This window comes from Ovis aries, chromosome 3, assembly GCF_016772045.2.
Source record: "Ovis aries strain OAR_USU_Benz2616 breed Rambouillet chromosome 3, ARS-UI_Ramb_v3.0, whole genome shotgun sequence".
Classification (NCBI taxonomy): domain Eukaryota; kingdom Metazoa; phylum Chordata; class Mammalia; order Artiodactyla; family Bovidae; genus Ovis; species Ovis aries.
The window spans coordinates 11,419,996-11,440,876 of record NC_056056.1 but is presented as its reverse complement, the minus strand read 5'-3'; the positions used below and the strand labels follow the sequence as shown (position 1 = coordinate 11,440,876).

At 40.8% G+C, this 20,881-nt stretch overlaps 1 protein-coding gene across 1 annotated transcript in view; it reads right to left on the bottom strand.

Annotated features, from left to right (window-relative positions):
- The window catches only part of PSMB7 (proteasome 20S subunit beta 7), a 56,516-nt gene extending 39,156 nt beyond the window's left edge, over positions 1-17,360 (bottom strand). The window contains exons 1-5 of the mRNA XM_004005645.5: positions 17,282-17,360; positions 16,753-16,846; positions 15,898-15,995; positions 14,559-14,699; positions 9,136-9,251 (exon numbers count right to left, since the gene is read on the bottom strand). Coding sequence (XP_004005694.1) covers positions 9,136-9,251; positions 14,559-14,699; positions 15,898-15,995; positions 16,753-16,846; positions 17,282-17,343 — 511 coding nt within the window. The 5' untranslated portion in view covers positions 17,344-17,360. The remainder of the gene's footprint in view (positions 1-9,135; positions 9,252-14,558; positions 14,700-15,897; positions 15,996-16,752; positions 16,847-17,281) is intronic.
- Between the last annotated feature and the right edge of the window lie 3,521 nt (positions 17,361-20,881).

Sequence of the window (20,881 nt, the reverse complement as noted above, 5' to 3'; positions counted from 1 at the left end):
TTTGCAGGCTTTTCCCAAGTTTCCTTGTCCCTCAGAACCCTCAAGGACAAAGGACCACAGAGTTTCATAATTTATAAAACCACACTTAGTCTTAAATGTAAGTAAAGGTTATCTTGTCCACAGAGCCTTGGGTGAATAATAAATCCTATATACTGAGGAAAATGTGCAAAAGCACTGTTGCATATTTTTTCACTTTATTCACCTGTATTATATCCATTTTATAGATGAAAAACAAACAAAAAAATAAGATCACAGAGGTAAAGGAACCTAACCAAAACCACACAGCTAGTAATGGTAGATCTGGTTGCCAGCAAATCCTTAGCTATATGACCTCCACATGAAAGGTCTTCTGATATATAAAATGACTTTCCTCTTGGTCTGTCCAATAAAGAAGTAAAGATGACCAAGCACTAGGTTACATTAGCAAGAATAAGAAAGTACATTTTGTAGCAGGGCCCATTTTGAAACAAGAGCAGGTAAAGATGAACGAATTAATAATGAACCTCACTCTCTCTGAAATAGGGTTTAAAGCAAAGGACTCAAAACTCTGCGTACTGCATTCAACTTCTGAGATATACTCCTGGCAAGGGCTTTATTTTTGGCTGTAAACTAAGGGCTAAATTCAAACTACAAAAGATTTAGTGGTAAAACATCAAGAGTAGAAAAAACAAGAGGAAGAGCACCCTAATATTAATTCAATACCTCCCTACTTAACCTACAAAAAGAAACATTTAATATTTTTTACACAGAATCAAGAACAAAGTCCACACTAATTAGAACAGATGAAGAGCCAGCAAAGACTGGCTCTGTTACACTCCCTGAAAGAACATGATGAACTGTAGAAGTAAATATTTTCTCATTTCCTAACATAACGGCACCATCTATTGGCTTAGTACCACCTTTGCAACAACCAGGAAATCAAGATGCGTAATCCAACTTTCATGGGCTTTTGGTTCTCAGTTACTTAATTCCTGGCATCCCACAGTGGTATAAACTTTAAGACATAAAATCCATGCATCACACATTTTAAATCCTCTGAAATTCATCTTATTTAATCAAAGCAAGAAAAACTGCCAGGAAAATCTTAGTACACAGAACCGCACACAGAGAATGTGTTAGCACCAAAATTATCAAAATACCATGCACCAAACATCAATGATGTTCCACACACAAAGATTTTTACATGTGGTATCTTGCTTAATCCTCACACATTTCCCATGGAACAGACCTTAGAACCTCCATTTTCCTGAAGGAGAAATCAATGCTCAAATAGCTAACCAACGGTGCACTTGGATCTGAACCCAGTCTGACTACAAAGACCAGCTCTTTCCACAACCCCACCCTACCTTGAAAAATTAAAAATGATGCCGCAACACATGTGCAGGGGAAAGCATGTAGTGCTTTACAGAGCGTGTTCACATATGTGATACTGCAGCCTCCCAATGATCCAGTGATATCAAGTAAAAAAGTCAGTCAGCTTCTTTTTAGATATGAGGGGTTTGAGGTTCAGAGAGGTTAGATGAGTAGCTCTGGTCAAGCATGTGCCCTCTGAGAAGGCCACTGAACTAAATACAGTGCTAAATCAGAGTTCACATCTGATTTCAGAGTTGAAAATTAATGTGGAAGAAATGTTTGCCATCTTGTAGTGCACTGGTCTAATATACATAGCACAGGAAAATTTTTTCAAATCAAGTCATGTGGAGGTAATAAAATGCCTGCACGAAGGTTGTACTTTAGAGTAAAAATATGGAGAAAACCGGCAGGTCTGAATTCCCTACCGATGTTCCTAAGTTCCAACTTAATTCTAAGACTCTTCTTTGCCCACAAGGTGAGACATCTGGTATGTTTACTCTGTCCCGAATCTTTTTAATTGCTAGGGGGCTCTGTAAACTGGGACTAAGACGTACATTCCAGTAATTAGGAAATTGTATAGCCAGTTCATCTGGAGAGAGAATTTTACCTGGACGGCCCTGGCAGTGACCCAAAGCCTTCCCTAATGGTGCATATCAATGTTTATTCCTTAAGTTAGTATTCCTAAATTATCCAAGGGCCTCATTTCCAGGAATGTCGTGCTTTAAATTTCATTCATATTAATTCTCTATGTGAATAAGTGGGCAAAATAAAAATTTTATATATGCTGCCAATGCAGCTACAAGGAGCACTGCCAAACTAATAGCAAAAGATGGTCCCCAAGCTTCTCCTGACACTACTTCAGTTTGTTTAATAAAGAAAAGCTGGCAAGTTAAAAGAATAAGCTAATTAATCTGAGAATTAAAAGAACCCACATTTTGTCTATTAAAAAAAAGAACACCAAAACCCTTTTCCCTTTCTTAATAAAGTAAAAAAAATCTTGCCCAGCTTTCCACAATTCCACTAATCGATCACCTGCAGTCTCCTGCAAATTATGTTCGTAAAGAGGGAAATAATTAAATGAAACCTAAGGGGTGCATTCTTCTTTTTTTGAGAATGGATCAAATCACATTTGGCCTGAACCACTTGCCACACACCACTCAGTAACAACCAAGCCAAGGGGGAAAAGCCACAGAGACCCAGGGTTCTCAAGCCAGACCACGCACCTCCAGGCTGCGTGACCTCGGCACACCTCTCTGAGCCTCAATATCCTCATTCATAAGACAGGGATGATGGCAACCACCTCAGAGCAGTGCAAAGATCCTCTCAGTAAAAGGGCTCTCACAGTTGCCAGCACTGCAAGCGGGCAAGCTACCAGAGGAACACAGCTATCATTACAGTCGGCATCCTCTTCACAAGATAGGTTTAGGATAGAAGCTGTCTGAGGGCCACACCATGAGGCGTTTGATGTCTTCTCCTCTTAAGCAAACCCTCAGGAAGGCGAGCCCTCAGCGAGGAGGTTCCTGGACCCGATGCTCAAGGAGCTGTGCCAGAAGGTTAAGAGACGTGCAAGACAAGACAGGTGTCTTCTGTTCCATGCAAATTAAGAGTAGCCTTCAGGCGCCTGGCTAGTCACCAATATAGGCCCATGGGTAGACAAAGTTTAGACACCCCTGTCTTATGGGTAATTTGTAGCTTCCAGCTCTTACTGTCAAATAACTCAGGAAAAAAAAAAAAAAAGATCCATTACAAAGCTATCTTTTTATTTTTCATAATAAAAAACTTGGTAATTTCACTAAAACATGAGAATTTACATGAAATACTCATTTTCTCACTTACAGCACGTTTTAGGAAAGCCTTAGTCGAACAGGGAATGTTAACGCTCAGTGGGCCCATTTCATTTAGGAGGGCCTTCTATTTCATCTGTAGCTGGAGGTTTGCTTTGTAGCTCACCCAAAGTAAGTCACATGAATTAAGACAAAAACCACTACATTTTGGCATTTCTGCGGTTCTCTCTCAATATCAAACTCCTCATCCCCTCAAAAAAAAAAAAAAGAGAAGAAAGGAAAACAACAAACACCTCCATGGGAAGCCAGAACAACTTCTTCAGGAAGAAAGGCAGCCCAGCACAGCTCCCACCACAGGGAAAGAGGCGTCAACCCCTGCTCAAAAGTGAACAATGGCTGAAAGAAACGAAGAGAATGACAAAGACAAAACCAGGACAGCACAAAAACTGTTATTTTATTTCACATTCTCTGATAAAAGGCTGCTCTTCACAATGGACTTGGATTAGAGAGAAACAAAATATAAAATTCATGTTGTCTTCGGGTGGTAGAATTGTTTATAATTTTGAAAAGTTTCCTTTGATACTATAAAGCTGTTTCAGTAAATACTGTTTTTAATATGCAGGATAGAAAATCTTCACAAAGAGCAGTCAAAAATATGCCAAACAAATAAATGCCCCTGGGAATTTGTGTAAATATTTTTAGTATTCAGAAGCAAGGCTTAATAGCTTAATGAAGTAACATCTGTAAGATGATAAAATCAAAGCAGCTGTGGTAAGCTCAGGCTTGCCTGGGCTGAAGGACAAGGGTTCAAATCTCAGCTTTGCTGCTCCCAGGCAGGGTGGTAACGGGCAGGTCAGTAAATCTAAGTTTCAGGTTTCTCTCAGTAAGAAGGCAATGACGCACCCCTTGCAGGTAATTATAACTAAAAATAATGTGACAGCACCAGCAGACACTGGCACAGGGACACCTCCAAATTAGCTTTAAATTTAAAATAATACAAAGCTAAAAAAAAAAGACCTATCATATATCCAATGCTTTGTACTGTTCTCTTAACGGCCCAACTGGGGCCACACAAACGGAACACAATCTAAACCAACTCTCCCCTAGGGGTTCTGTAACCTGTTCACAAACAATCAACAGCAGTTAAGGTTTCTAACACTAGGTTTCATACATACACAACCAAGTTAGAGAATCAGAAAATTAATTCAACATCTAACAGTCATTGAATCACACAGACTCTAGGAGTAAGACAGATTCTACTGACAGAGATCGCTGACTCTTGCAGGGGCAGGAAGGACAAGGGCTGGGACAGCAGAAACTGGACAAGGTTGAATCCTGGAATCAAGTCTCACCCAAGTTCCTGGAGAGGGACTTGGTAACAGCCTGAGGCAGTCGCGAGGGAACATTCCCGGCAGAAAAGGCATTTCTGAAAGGAGGCAGCACGGCAGCAGTGGGAAGTGAGGGCAGCTCACGGAGGGCGAGGGGCCCGCTGCCACAAACCCCTGAAGTACAAGCAGAGGAGGAAGAGGAAATGAAACGGGAAAAAGGGTCCAGAGCCGGACTGGAAGGGAGGTGACCCCAGTGGAGGAGCACTGAGGTTGAGAGCTGGGAAGGAACTGGCATTGGAGGAGGGCAGGAGATGGTCAGAGGCTGCAATGGGGCCAAGTGGCTGGTTTCTGAGAGGTCTCCAGGACGACCGTGGTCACCCCTGGACCCATCCATACTCTCAACATTTCCGGCCAGATGTTACCTCTCTCTCGGCCTCCAGACTTCCCCATGCCAATCCTCCTTCCCACGGCTGCTAGCCTGTTCCAACGACGAATCTCATCCTATCATCTCCTGCTTCAAACAGTAGATGGGAACATCCAGGACACAGACAACTCAGCCTGTACGATGGGACTCTCCCGACTAGCTCTCCAGCCTTGCCTCTCCTCCACCCTCCTCAAAGCCCAGACATCCTCATCCCTCCCTGTCTTTGCTTCTGCTGTGCCCCCCGCATGGAGCACTCCCCTCACCCACTGCACTCAATTCACCCATCCAGCTAAACTCTGGCCTTTGACCATACTGGTCCCTTGTGCACCGCAGGACCTAAAAAGTCTTTCTCTGGCAGGTAGGGAGCAGGGTGGCAAATTCCTGGCTAATTCCTACTTACCATTCAGGTCTCAGTTTAAGAGCTACTTTTTCCCATTTTTCACCTACCAGACTGACAAGAATACCCAAAGTAGGAGAGCTTATAAGAGAAAGGCATTCTCACATTCTCCTGGTGGAATACAAATTAATGCAATCATTTTGGACGGCAGTTTGGCAACAGCTCTCAAAAGGTAAGATGCACTGTACAGTCAGTCACCTGTCACTTTTAGGGGCTGCCCAGAAGCAGTATTTCCTGTGTCTGGGGAACCCCACCACTCTACGAACAGATGACTGAACTTTACCCACCATCAGCAATCTAGCACCCACCCTTTGCTGGAAGGAACTCTCTGACAGTGAGTGAGATGGCCGGAAGCCTCAGCTCTGGACGAGGCAGCTGGGGCAGCAGAGTGAGGAGTGAGCTGGGCCTGCGCCAGCCAGGCCAGCGGGGCTGTCTGCAGATTCCACCCTTGCCTCCAATGGGGCCCATGCGGCAGCATGCTTTCCGATACTGTTCTCAGCCCCACACCCAGGTCTTGCCCTCCCAGCTATTCTGTGAGTCATCTACTATCCTTAAAAAAAAAAAAAAAAATCCTCCTTTCCTAGATCATCCAGTGATTCTAATGCTTTCAACAGAGCATTCTGAGCAATATGCATGCCCACCCTAATCCAGAAACTCCACTACCAGGAATTTATCAGATGCATTTACACAAGCTCACCAACACATACACTCATCAACAGGACAAATGGTCACTTAAGTCCTGGTACAGACATACAGTAAAATTCTAGGACAGTGTTACTATAGATTTGATATCGATCTATAGGCACTGATACAAAATTTTCTCCAAAACAAGTTAATGGGAATGGAACAATATTTACAGCATAACTTCAGCAGTGTATTTGTAACAGGAATACACAGAAAGATAACAGATAATAGGGATCTATAAAGGTGGATCATAAAATACCTCCTGAGAAAAAACACAGTAAACTCTTTAACACTGGTTACTATGAAATAGGGACTTATCTTTCACATATTTTCCCGCACCTGAATGTTTTGTCATGTTCATAAATTGCTTTTCATTCGAAAATGTTTTCCTGTCACTTGCCCAATAAGGATAAGGACTTTCCAAACTCCCATTATCCACACACTCCTTCCTGTTAGAAATTCTCCCTTTTAATTTTTCTTTTCCTTCAGGGCACTCAGCACAGCGCATTCTTTCAGATTAATGTGTATTTATTAATGCGTATCAGATTAATTGTCTAATTCCTATCTCACACACAAGACTATAAGCCCTGAGGATAAGTGCTGTCCTGACCACTACATTCCCACTACCTAGCACATGCATGCTCAGTGGCTCAATCATATCCAACTCTCAGAGACCCCAAGGATTGTAGCCCGCCAGGCTCCTCTGCCCAGGAGATTTCCCAAGAAGAATACTGGAGTGGCTTGCCATTTCCCTCTCCAGGGGATCTTTCCGACCCAGGGAATGAACCCAAGTCTCCTGCATCTCCCGCAAGGGCAGACAGATTCTCAACCACTTCGCCACCTGGGAAACCCCCCAAGCACATAGTAGAGGCTAAATAAATTTCTAATGAGTGAAAGTAACTTATCCTTCTTTTAAGATTCAGCTCAAGTGAAGTGAAGCTTTCCCTGAAATCTTCCAGTCTAGAAGTGACCATTTCTCCCTTGGGCCTCCACTGACCTTTGTACCTTGTCTTTATACATCTATCTCCCCCATTACACTGAGAGTATGTTGAGGGCAAGATCCAAACAGTCACTGCTTTGTGAAGCCTGCTAGAGTGCTATTACACAGAAGGCACTCAAGAAATAGTTGATAAATAAATGAACAGATGGGAACAAGCAAACTAAACCTTAAAAGTCACATCTTACTTGTGTATCTAAAATCGGACGTTACTGGTATCTTGCTCTTCTTAATCTCCTATGAAAGCAAAGCCAGACTGTGGAGAGTAACGATTTCTAAGCCGGGCGTGGAGCCGTCACCACGGACGCACGCTGGACTTGGAGGGAAGCAGGTCACTGCTGGCCAGGACGGGGCACAAAGCGGACTTGCAGGAACGGAATGAGCAGACACAAATCTGCTTTACTCACTTCCAACAACCTTTCCTAAGTTTGGGATGATGCTCATAAGACAAATTACTACAATTCAAAAGCAACAGAAACCAACTCAATTTTCCCATCGCAAAAATGAAAAGGCCTTGTATCAATGTTAAATTTTCTGATTTTGATGATGTCATCAAGGTGATGTAAGGGAACATTCTAAAGGATTTTGAGGTAGAGGGTTATAGTGTCCACAATTTACTCTCGAATGGTCACACACACACACACACACACACAGCAAAAATGCACCAGAGAGCGAGCAAGAATGTGGTAAAATGTTAGGTGACAAAAATGAGTCAAGGGTATATATGACTATTCATTGTACATTCTTGTTACCTTCTTGCAAGTGTGAAAAGTCTTTTAATTAAAAAAAGAAGAAATAAAACTACTTAATAGAAAAGACTATTGCACCTTTACTACCATTTAAAGGCACCAGATGGGGAGAAATAAAAACAGTATCTCGATGGAGATAACAAATAAAATGGAACAAAGAATTCAAAACATTTCTAAAATTAGTCTATCTTCATTTTAAAATAATTATTCCATATGGTATCTGGGGGCAAATCATTCTTCTCACAAACAGGGAACATCTGTTATATACAAACCTCATAAGAGGCTTGAGTATTAAACATAATGAAACAGCAAAGTCTCACACTAACAATTTTCAGACTATTCAAGGCAGCAGTTATCCCTGGCTCTGCAGAGCCAAGATACCAAGGCAAAAAATGTGAAAGTTAAACAACATCTAGAAAAACGCTGGTTACACATGGCCTGTTCAAATTTCTGGATATATGCAAAAATTTCACTCAGAAATTGAGCATGAGAGTTAAATTCAAAAATCCCAACTCTTCTAATGTAATTTTATCACTTTTTTTTTTAGTTATTAAAAAAAAATATTCATCTAGCGTTTATAGCTAAAATACAAATGTACAAAGCTGACATAAAAAGTGTAGCTACTATTTACAGAACAGGCATTGGGTCAGATGGTTTACATACATCATTTTTAATCATCATACCCTGCATGCATGGTGGGCATTACTGACACCATTTCAGAGTGAGGAAATCAAGGCTGAGAGAGGAACCTTAAATGTCCAGGATCCCTCAGCGACTAAACGGCAAACAGAGACTCTGTCACTTAAAAACTCTCTGCACGTACCAGGCCTGTTCCCCAAGGCAGGCCTCCAGTCTTCCTTCTGCCTGGGAGCCCCTTTCACTCAAACCTCACCTTCTTCACGAACCTACTGTAACCTTCCTGTTTAACAGTATTATCTGGCTTCCACCCCAACATTCTCAAGTCCCCTTACACTGCATTAATTTTCTTTTAACTTTCTGTTTTGAGATAATTGTCAATTCAGAGGCAGATGTAAGAAATAATAAACCAAGTTTTCGTACACTGTTAACTCAGTTTCCCCCAAAGGTAGTATCTTGCATAATTGTGGTATAATATCACTTACATTATGTTTTTTTCTCCTAGTATTTATCACTTTCTAACATAAAGCTGTTGTTATTGTCTGTCCACTCCCATTAAAATATAAACTCCTTGTAGGCAAGACACTTAAGTCTAAATTTTGTTCACTGCTATATCCCAAGCAGACAAAACAGGCCTAATCCCCAGAAGGAAATCAACAGATATTTGTAGAAGGAATCAAAGCACATTGTGCTGCCTCCTCTATCAGGAAATAAACCAGCTCTTTTAGAGACTACTTTGGTAAATAAGAGGATTCTGAAACATCAGGGAAACATTACACTCACCCATGGTGACATAAGGCAACTTATCAGTTGATCCATGAGGATAGATGCTGTAGAGGTGAGGTCCAGTAACATCTACTCCCCCCAAAACTAGGGCTGCACCAATGTAACCTTGATACCTGGTGATCAGAGCATGCATAAGAAAAAAAAAATGAGTCTACATTGCATCACTATAACTTACTCAAAAGTTGCACGAGAAGTCAGACAACAAAAAGTTTTTCTTTCACTACTACTGCTTCATTAAATAGCTACTGTTCTGATGGGGAAAAAAATAAGGAATGGAGCAAACATATTTGAACATCTATCAGTCAAAAAAAACTGTAAATTGTATGAAGCACCCATGTGCCTTACATCATCTCTGCCTCACAACTCCCTTCAAAAGAAGACACTATAGTTCTTATTGTAGAGAAGGAAAAACCAACCCAAAGTCATTAGAAAGTCTCAGAGCCAAGCGTGGCTTACTCCGAAGATCATGAATACCCCTCCCATCAGACCTCTCTGTGATTCGAAAATAAGGTCCCTTCCAAGTCAATGGTGAAATGTCGTTAAACTAGAACTGTTCAAATTATCAACCTCACCACAGGAAAATCACTTTTGTCAAAATACCTTTCCCTTGAATAAATCCACAAAATTATGGCAGATAAGAGCTCATACTGAATAAAAGAAAAAAGTACTTCATTATGCAGGGAAGTGAACCATGAAATAACTCCATGACAGTTTATAAACCCATTGCTACTGTCCACAGTTTAAAGCCATCTCTCTCAGGAACATGGGAGAGACATTTTCCACCTGACCCCATCTGTTTAATTCTGCACATATTTGCTCCTTTGGACCCTCTACTTGGTTGGTTTTACACTTCTACAGATTTCTTTCCCTATATATGGATCAATTTTTTTTACCATTAGAACTGCTATACTGGATAAACATGCTGGCTTTAAAGTTCTCCAGTGTAAGCCTTTGGCTCTTTGGGAAGAAAAATGAAACTAAAACATGTTGAATTTGCCTGATGATACAATCATTAAAATTGATACAAATAAATTAACACAAAAACCAAAGTCCTAATTTTAGACTGCCTGAGACAGTTACCTATCAGGAAGTGCTCTAGGTCAAGTCCAATACTTCCTGCATCCCTTGATTACCAATTCATTACTTCAAATCTTCCATTTATAAGTGAAAAAATAAAGAGCAGGGAAAGATTTTAGAAGCAGTCTCAAGAGGGAAGAGAGGCCCAGACAGGGGAAGAAATTGGTCCTAAGCCACATGAGCTGGCAACAGGTTCAAGAGTAGATCTTGGAACTCTGGGGTGAGAAGCCAGAGAATCACCAGACCCACCACTCCCACCCTAGCCCAGTGCTTGATCCACTATATATATATATATATATATATATATATATATCTCCTGCCAAATAGACTGTTCAGTTAAAGTCAACAATAACCAGCTAGTTTCCTTCCAAGCTAAAACATAATCTGCTTGATGCCTTTAAAAGAGTCTAAGCTATTTTGGCAAGTCAATGAAATCCTTAAAAATTGATCCAGAAATTCTATTTCCAGGAATCTAATTCTAAAAATATAAAAGGATAAATATGCAGAAATGAATTCATAAGAATATTTACTGCAGTAACTGTTTATGATGCTAGAAAAGTGGAAACAGAATTACCTAAACTAATACACCTAGCTATACAGCAGAATACTACGCAATCATTAAAGATCAGGCCATGAGTTTCATACACAACTGATGGTAGGACAGCTTAGAACAATCTTTCTCGGCTACAATCCTGGCAATATGTATTAAAACGTTAAATGCTCCTATCTTTGACCCAGCAATTCCACTTCTAGGAATTTATTTTAGAATATAGCCTACAGAATTAATAACACAAGCACCTAAAGATTCCACACTCCAAAGGATCCACAGAATACCATATAATTAAACATCTTAAAACAGGCAATATTGTTACTCTTTAAAAATTGGTTAATAATATAGATTATTATGATCCAACAAAAATTAAGATGTTGCTCAATGGCTCTTAAATTTTAATGGGGCATAGACCCCTCTAAAAGAATGATTAAAACTGTGGAATCTTCACCCATAACAAGTGCACACACGTTTTGCACTCTTTCAGCAGTTACAGGTCTACAGAACTCCTCCACAGGCTCACGGTTAAAATCCCTCGATGCTGAGCTAGCTCACCTACTGATGGGAACAATACCAGGATGCACTATTATGTGAACAAGGTCAGTTACAAAACAACACAACAGTATTCCACCCCCTGCAAACACATATATGAGGATGTACACATGCAGAGTATAAAAGTCTCAAAAAACAGATCTCAAAGCTTCATAGTACATGTGCTTCAGTGGCAGAATGTCAGTTGAAATCTACTTCCTTCCTGTCACATTTCTGTAGTGTCTGAATATTTTACAATGATCATACATTACTTTTATAGTAACTTATAAAAGAAGATTATTTTCTTTTTGAAATATTCCAACATGGAAACTACTCAAGATGCACTGGTAGGTGAAAAGATAGATATAGATAGAAAGCACAACTAGGATCCCATTCTTGTAGAACAAAACATGTATTATTAAACACAGGGAAATGTACCCTGAAGAATGTACATTAACCTGTTAGCATCAACTGCTTATGCGTGGTAGAAATTCAGATAATTTCTGTATTTTTTTTATCTATCTAAACATATATTCGCTTTTTTACTGTGAACATGCACTTATGGAAAGAAAGGCAGAAGGATGGACAAACAAACAAAAAGATTAGAAGTATTAATGTATATACAAAGCCAAATTGTGATTCTCCCTAAATGGCACAGTTTTAATTTTTTTCTTTGGGCTTTTCAGTATTTTCAAAATTTTCTACAATGAATATGCATATCTTTTGTTAAGGGGGGGAAATACAATAAAATAAGTTTTTAAAGCCTCTGCATATTCAAATAGTTTCCAGAATATAGACTAGTATATCTAACATCTCTGACAGACTCAATAAGAAGGTTCCATGTTCAGAAGGAACAAGTGTCATCTACATCTTCTACATCCAGTCAAAGAAGAAAAATAAAAGTCCTGTTTAAGTAAAGAAAAAGATGCTCACTTCTGTTTATCAAACCCTCTTTTCTCACTGATTCACATACAAGAAAATGGATTATTTAGGAGGAAAAAAATAGCAATAAGAGTACACCCTGTACTCTATTTCAGCCTCTGAATGAGGATCTGTGTAGCAGGCCCTGTACAAGGCACTGCATAAGCTTGGTTCTTTATTCATTTCCTCCCCCAAAAGTTAGAGAAACAGAACTATTATCCACATTTTATTGAGGTAGAAACTGAGGCTAAGAAGAGTGAAGTGAACAGGCTAATGTCACACAATGTAAGCACTGTAGACAAGATTTGAAGCAACATTCTAAAGTCAAAATCTATGCTTTTTTTCCCCCTTATACTAGTGACTCACTTTATGTAACTAACAAAAACGTCAAAAGACAGAACCATAATTATCCTGGCATAAATTTTAAGTTTTCTTCTCCAAACTTTGATAAAATTCAACTTTTACACAGTATGTTAACCAAAAGACAAAACACTGAAACAAGAGATTTTAGAATTTCTGAAACATTCTAAAGAGATCAACAGAAACATCTGCTAGATTTAGCTAAATGCTTTAAATGACATTGCAAGCAATCTTGAAACAGGCTATTTACTGCAATTTTACAAGCTTAAAAATTGTTTTAAATGTAATGCACCACACAAACCACGAGAGGGAGCTTTGCATTTAAAATCAAAATCACAAGTGTCCAGTTATCCTGACAACAGATGTACTTTAACAAGTTCTCACACTGTCCTGGAAGAATCTGATAGGTGATAATTCTCTAGTATTAGGATGATGATTACATACATAAATAATGGAAATTGCTGACATAAAGACTCAGTACAGTCAGGGTAGGAACTGGATAAGTATGACTAGGCTTCCTGCCATATGACTCATAAACCCTGGTATCTTCCACTGTATAAAGGGGGAATTATTCCACTGGCCTTGCTGCACAGCTACATTAAACATATTCACTTACTGAGGGGCCAGGACCATGAAGATGAAGACCTGCAAATTCACAGGAAGGCACAGGCAGACAGGAAATAAGGAAGTGAACCACAAGGACTGACATACCAGAACACTCGCCCTCACTTCTAAAGGCAACAACAGCCGCTCAGTCCCAGATTACAGCCCACTTTATATTTTTATTAAAAAATTTTCTAAAAAGCTGGAAATCCATATTTTAAATTCAAAGCTCCCAATTTATAATTATTTGCCACTACTTTTTAAATATACTATGTGACCCAAATGAAATTTCTCTACAAGCTGAATATGGTCTGTGAGCTGCCAGCTTACAATCTTTGCTCTCTGTTCCTGCTCCCCTTTAACTCTCAAAGGCCTGGCTGCAGCTGCTACCAGTTTGGGCAGAGAAAAAGAAAATGTCTTGTGTAGGTTGCTTCATGAATGATGAGGGCCAGAATAAAAGCCTCTGATCAACTTTTCAAAAAATTTTAAAAGGGCATCAAGGTGTCCCACCAAAAAAGAAGGAAAGAGGAGAGAATTTGTTGAAGGTAAGGCAGTCACAGAATGAGAAACCAGTGTTACAACTCAGGACTAAATGCCTAGGCTATTTCCTAGGCATTATTATATATCACACTGCCTCTCTTCTCTTTATGAGAGCAAATGAAAAATGGACTTAAAATGTGAAAACTGTCTAGACCTATACAAACACAAAGTGATGGTGTGACTATTAAGGACTAATGAGAAACAAAACTCCTAAGAGGGACTCTCTATGGGAGTCAGTAGGGAGGGAAGGTAAGGGCAGGCAAATGACTGCACCTCTTTAAAGCCTCAGTTCGTTCACTTATAATTAGAGATGTTAACAGCCCTATCGCAGAGCTAAAAGAATAAAGTGAGATCACGCATAAAGCACTTAGCACACAACCTGGCACAAACAAATAAATGTTGGTTGATATTAACGTTATTATACCCACTCACAGCTAACTACAAATTGTCACTTCTCATTTCACTGTTACCTTACCCCTAAAAGAGGGAGAGGAAATAATCATTTGTGCATGTTCACAAGATGAACTTAAAGGTTCCTTCCAGCTCTAACTTTCTAAGAACAAAAAAGGTCTTTGTATCCAGCAATACCCTACGCCTCAGGAAATTATTCCATTGGTCACATGTGATTCATTTATTGAAAAAAAAAAAAAACAGACCCCATAAATTCAAATACATTATCAAAAGCCTTATGAAATTAAAGTGGTTTTTCAGTAACAACTGATTTCTGGATTAAATGTGTATTTCCGAATGCTTTTTCTCTAGCTTCCAGGGCTCCCTTGGCTGAAAATCTAAGACATGAGAAAAAGATGCTATAGAAATCCCCATCCTGAAACCTTACCTGAAAAGCATCTGCTTCAGCATCCGGTTGGCCGTCACAACTCTGGGAAGGCGGCCGGTGGAAAGGGAGTGGAGCTCCAAGTTGGAAGAAATAAGCTGGGTTGTCATGTCTGTGTCCGCAGCTGTCCCAGCACCACAACAACTAAAAAATACAATTAGAAGAAGTGCAGCTGAAATTTAACTACCAAAGGGCTCAATTAGAAGTGGAGCTTCTTGGAAAACATCCGCAAAGGTGAGGGATATAGACAGATGTTTTTGAGTATACATGCACTGTTACTACTCTAGCCAATCTTAAATAAACATAAAATTAAGAGTGCACATCTAATTACATGTAAATATATTTTCCGTGGAGCAACAGAACCTTTCAAATCATTAGTTTATATGTTCTTAACAGTGTGCATTTTATGGATCCGAGAAAACACACAAGTTGTACAAAAGAGCAAGGAATGTTAAAAGTCTTGCATTTGCATCTACCAAGTATCTACTACTAGGTACCAGTCATTCCCAAGTGCTGAGGATAAAGAAAATATGACACAGTAATAGCACTTGATTTCAAAGTTGAGTATAAGAGACATATACTACAATATAGTAGCATCGGTAGAAAATGCTATAGGAAATTGGAGGAAAGAGCAATTCACTCTGATCTTTGAGGTTTCATTTAAGCTGGATTTGGAAGGAGAGAATAAAAACACTATACAAACAGAGAAGAAAGGGTATTTCTAAGCAGAGGGGCTCCAAAAGCAAGGGTAAAACAGCTTGGACATGAGAGGAACAGGGACATGAAGGAGATAGAGACAGTCCAGGTACAACTGGAACATAGGGTGAAAGCAGCTAAATTAGGATGAAAAGATAATCTTTTTGTGAAATCGTACATGACTTTAAATATCATACTAGAGTTTCAATTTTATCCTGAAAGCAGTGTGAAATGTGAAAAATCTCTTGAAAAAATTTTAAAGAGGAAAGGGAGATCTATGAGATCTGTGTTTTACAAAACCCAATATGGCAGAAAAGTGAACAAAAGATATAGAGAAAAGACCAAAAGCAGAGGGACCATTTAAATGACAACTGCAATAGTCCAGCTGAGAAAAAAGAATTCAAACCAAGGCCTCAGTAGAAGGATAGGAGGGAGTGGATTCAAAATGCACACAAAAGGCAGAACTGGGTCAAAACTGAACTAAAGCAAAAAGAGGACTAGAAGATAACTAGTTTATGTCCATGGAAATGCCATTTAAGGGAGACAGAAAATACAGACTGAACAACAGGTTTTATTAAGAAACAGTAAATGCAATTTTACCCCTGGAATGTTTAAAAAGGAGTAATTCGAACTAATCAATACTTACTAAATGTTAGGAGATATGAAGTGTATTTTTGAACAGTTCTTGTCCGCAACAACCATCCCTTCAGTTGCCCTTGTATCTGCTCCAAGAACTATGCCATCCTGTTTTTCAAAAATATATGCTTTTAAACAATTTCACATATACAAACAGTCCTCTAGTTCAGGAAAAACAATACTGACCACACCCTGCTCCCTGAACCACTCCCCTACCCACTGAAATACTGTGCTATACTTTCAGCATTCAAGAAAAAGGCTTATTAATAAGCATTACTGGTTGAACCCTCAGTAGACAGTAGGAACTATCATTCCTGTTTATAAACGAGGCTCAGAGGTTCAGTAAATTCCTTACAAATCACAGAGCCAATATGAGAAAAGTCTGGATTAAGATGCAGAAATCCTTCCATTAAATTAGCCAGGTCTGTCAATTTCTTTTTAAAAGATGTCGCTCTTAACCTCTAACAACAATAACCAGTTATCTCTTTTGACCCTTACAACAATTTAGATCAGGAGTTATTATGGCCACCTGGACGGGAAAGTGTGGTTGTGAGAACGAAAGTGACCTGCACAAAGTTAGAAGCAACAAAAAAAAGGCTAAACGGTTAAACAAATCTCCTTTTTTCCCATTACATCATTCTGTTTCCTCAATTAGTAACGTTAAGACAGAAAATTGGCTTCCTATCGAAAACTACAAAGCGAGGTAAGACTATAAACTGTCGATAAGTGCACAAAAAACTGAGTCTCTCCTAAAAGACCTTTTCCTGATGTAGTACGCTGTAAGATGTGCCCTTCCTCACACAGCCCAGAGAAGTAAGAGACCAGGTGGCCTGGTTCCTGCTGCTCTCAGCCAGCTCCGGCTTACCTTATAGACCACACCTGCGATAGTCGTCCCAGTTTTCCGGGCCGTTGGAAGCTTGTACCCTTTCTTTGCAAAATCGGCTTCCAAGACGGCATTTCTGAGAGCAAATGAGAGAATAAAGCGTTGAAGGCCAGGACCAAATTGTGCCGCACCGGCAGGAAGAGTATCTAATAGGGAACTCAGGAAAAAGAAAAACGACTAGCATTTGCTTTCACGCCCATGTTGACTGGTTCCTCCCTCAAAGAGGACTGTCCCGTTTTTCTGCGAATAGAGCGTCTGACAGGACCCGCACCACGCCTAAGGAGATGGAGATGGAAGGTGTCCCGGTGCGCCGGGAAAGTGGACGAGCCGACCCGGCCTCAGGAGAAAGTCAAGCTCAGGCCCAGATTCCCCTGAGTCACAGGGGCCGCGGGCCGCGGGCCCCCTCTGTCCACCCTTGGTTCAGACTTCCTGGCCCAGACCGCAGCCCAACTGCGACCCCGACACCGCACTCCTACTCCCGCCCTGAACCCGGCCCCGGGCAAGGCCACACCTTCGGCAGTTATCGAAAGAGAAACCGCCAACTGGTGGTTCATACACTGACACAGCCGCCATCTTCCCGAAAAAGTACTTCCAGGCCGGGGGCGGGAGCCAACAAAATGAACAAATCACTTCCGGCGCCACCGGCGAGCTAGGGCTGAACGGGCGGAGCAAACTCCGTACTTGGGCGATTGATCTTAGAGTTACAGGCTCCTAGAGGAGCCTGGCGATGTTTGGAGTAGAGCGCCTCAAGTGGAGGGGAGGAGAAACTGACGCCCGGAGTAGGCAGAAAGGACTTTTTATCTAAGGTGGACACGCCACAGACCCGGCATCCTGCGGTGTCTACTGCAAATTCGAATACATGGGGATTCAGAGACAAGCACACCCAATTTCCAGGCACAGCTCCACCGCCTCCTTGCAACTCTGAATTTGTTTCCTCTGCTGTCAAGTGGGGAAAACAGCTGCCTAAAAAGGCTACTGTGGAATAAAAATGAAGCCTAAAAAAGAAAACTGCTTAACATCATTAGGCATTAGAAATCACAGTGTGATACCATTGCACACCCACTAAGATGTCGATAATCAAAAAGACAGAAAATAACAAGTGTTGACAGGAATGAGGGAAAACTGGAACCCTCATATGTGCCTGGTGCAGCTGTCCAGAAAACAATTTGGCAGTTTCCCCCACACACACACACAGAATTAAACATAGACCTAGCAATTGCCTCTTAGGTATATATCCAAGAGAATTGGAAACAGATGTTCACAAAAACTTGTACACAAATTTTTATAGCAGCATTACTCATAATAGCCAAATAATGGAAACAATCCAAATGTCCATCAACTTGATGAATGGATAAGCAAAATGTGGTACATCAGTGCAACAGAATATTATTCATCCATCAAAAGGAATGAAGCATTGACACATGCTACAACAGAGATGAACTTAGAAACATGGTACTAAGTGAAAGAAGCCAGGCACAAAAAGCACAGGTAGTATGGTTCCATTGCTATGACGTATCCTCACTAGACACATGCGCAGCCAGAAAGTAAAGCAGTGGTCACTGGGAGATGGGGCAGGGCTCCCCAGGTGGCTCAACAAGAATCCATCTGTTCAGGAGACACAGGAGACTCAGGTTTGGTCCCTGGGTGGGGGAGATCCCCTGGAGAAGGAAATGGCAACCCACTCCAGTATTCTTGCCTGAAAAACCCCATGGAAGAGGGGCCTGGCGGGCTACAGTCCATGGGATCGCAGAGTCGGACACAACTGAGCACAAGGAGATGGTGCAGGAGGAGAAAGTGGGGAGTGACTGTCTAATGGATACTGAGTCTCTTTTGGGGATGATGACAATGTTCTGAAATTAGATGCTTGTAACAGTCACACCACATTATGAATGTACTGAAAGCCACTGTGCTGCACATTTTTAAATGGTGACATTTTTGTTATGTTGATTTTATTTCAGTTTTTAAAAAGCTCCTGTGAAAATTGAAAACTGTACATAAAGAGCATTTATCCTGGTAGGTAGCAACTTCTCCATAAATAGCTATTATTGTTAATACATTCATTTCATCCTGCCAACAGCCTCAAAGGTAGCTATATAATTCAACTCATTTTATTGATGGAAATTAGGATTCATTAAAGTAAAGTAACTTGTTCAGATTTACATAGAAATAGATCATAGCCCCAATAATTGTGAGATGAATTAATTTATTCATTCAGCAAATATTTAAATGATTCAACTATGTAATTAAGTTATTCACTCAACACCTACTATGTGTCAAGCTTGTTTCTAGGGATGAATAAATGAATGAATGGCGTCTCAGTCACCCAGAACCATGCCTATCACAACTATGTGTTCAATAAATATTTGTCAAAGGTTAAGTTCCTTTTCATTACTTTTCTGGGTCTTTTGTGTGACATTAGGAGAATGACAAACCTAGACAGCATATTAAAAAGTACAAACATCACTTTGCCAACAAGGTCTGTATAGTCAAAGTTGTGGTTTTTCCAGTAGTCATGTACAGATGTGAGAGGTGGACCATAAAGAAGGCTGAGTGCTTTCAAACTGTGGTGCTGGAGAAGACTTTTAAGAGTCTCTTGGACTACAAGGAGATCAAATAAGTCAATCCTAAAGGAAAACAACCCTGAATATTCACTGGAAGTGCTGATGCTGAAGCTGAAGCTCCAATACTTTGGCCACCTGATGCGAATAGCCGACTCATGGAAAAGACCCTGATGCTGGGAAAGATTGAAGGCAGGAGGAGAAAGGGACAACAGAGGATAAGATGGTTGGATGGCATCACCAACTCAATGGACAGGATTTTGAGCAAACTCCCAGAGACAGTGAAGGACAGGGAAGCCTGGCATGCTACAGTCCATGGGGTCACAAAGAGTCAAACATGACTTAGTGACTGAACAAGAACAAAGGAAAATGAAGCCTCACTCACCTGTCTTCACAGGAATCTACTGACGAAAAAGAGTAGGTATCTCCCAGCTCACCAAGTTTCTGCTTTGTTGAATGTGAAAACTAAAAGGACAGGCTCTGTTCTAGAAATGTCCCCCTCCTGATGCTGCTGCTAAGTCGCTTCAATCGTGTCCGACTCTGTGCGACCCCATAGACGGAAACCCACCAGGCTCCCCCGTCCCCGGGATTCTCCAGGCAAGAACACTGGAGTGGGTTGCCATTTCCTTCTCCAATGCATGAAAGTGAAAAGTGAAAGTGAAGTTGCTCAGTCATATCCGACTCTTAGCAACCCCATGGACCACAGCCCACCAGGCTCCTCCATCCATGGGATTTTCCAGGCAAGAGTACTGGAGTGGGGTGCCATTGCCTTCTCCACCCTCCTGATGAGAGAGGCTCAACTCCGTAAGACCTGGATAGGACAGGTCACAATTCAACATGCCCCAGATGCCATAGGGTCAGTAAGTAGCAACAGTAACTGAATTTAAGACCGCTTTCACAATGTTCCTCACACTCTCTCACACCTGCTCTGGGCTCAGCCCTGAGAGAATGAACACAAAGGTGAATCCAATGGAGTTCCTCTCCTTCTTGCTGTGGATTGAACTGTTCCCTCTCCCCGAAATTGATACACTGACGTCTCAAATCCCAGTACATCAAAATGTGATCTTATTTGGAGAGAGGAGGTAATCAAGTAAAAATGAGGTCACTGGAGTAGATCTTAATTTAGTAGGACTTAGGGCCTTTTCAAAGGGGAAATTTAGAGACAGACCTTCAAACATGGAGAACACCATGTGAACATGAAAATCACTGGAAGCTATGTAAGAGGTCTGGAACGGCCCTCAGAAGGACCATACCTTGCCAATACCTTGCTTTCAGACTCAGACTTCTAGACTTCAAAACTGTGAGATGGTAAGTTTCTCTTCTTTTCTCTTCTTTATGGCCACACCTGAGGCTTGCAGGATCTTAGCTCCCCAACCAGGGCTTGAACCCCGGTCCTCAGTAGTGAGAGTCTGAGTCCTAACTGCTGGACCATTGGGGAATTCCTGACGATACTTTTCTGTTATATCTGTTATGTAAGCCACCCCGTTTGTGGTCCTGTTACAGCAGCCCTATGAATCAAACACACCTCATGAGTTCACTGTCAGAGGGAGGAG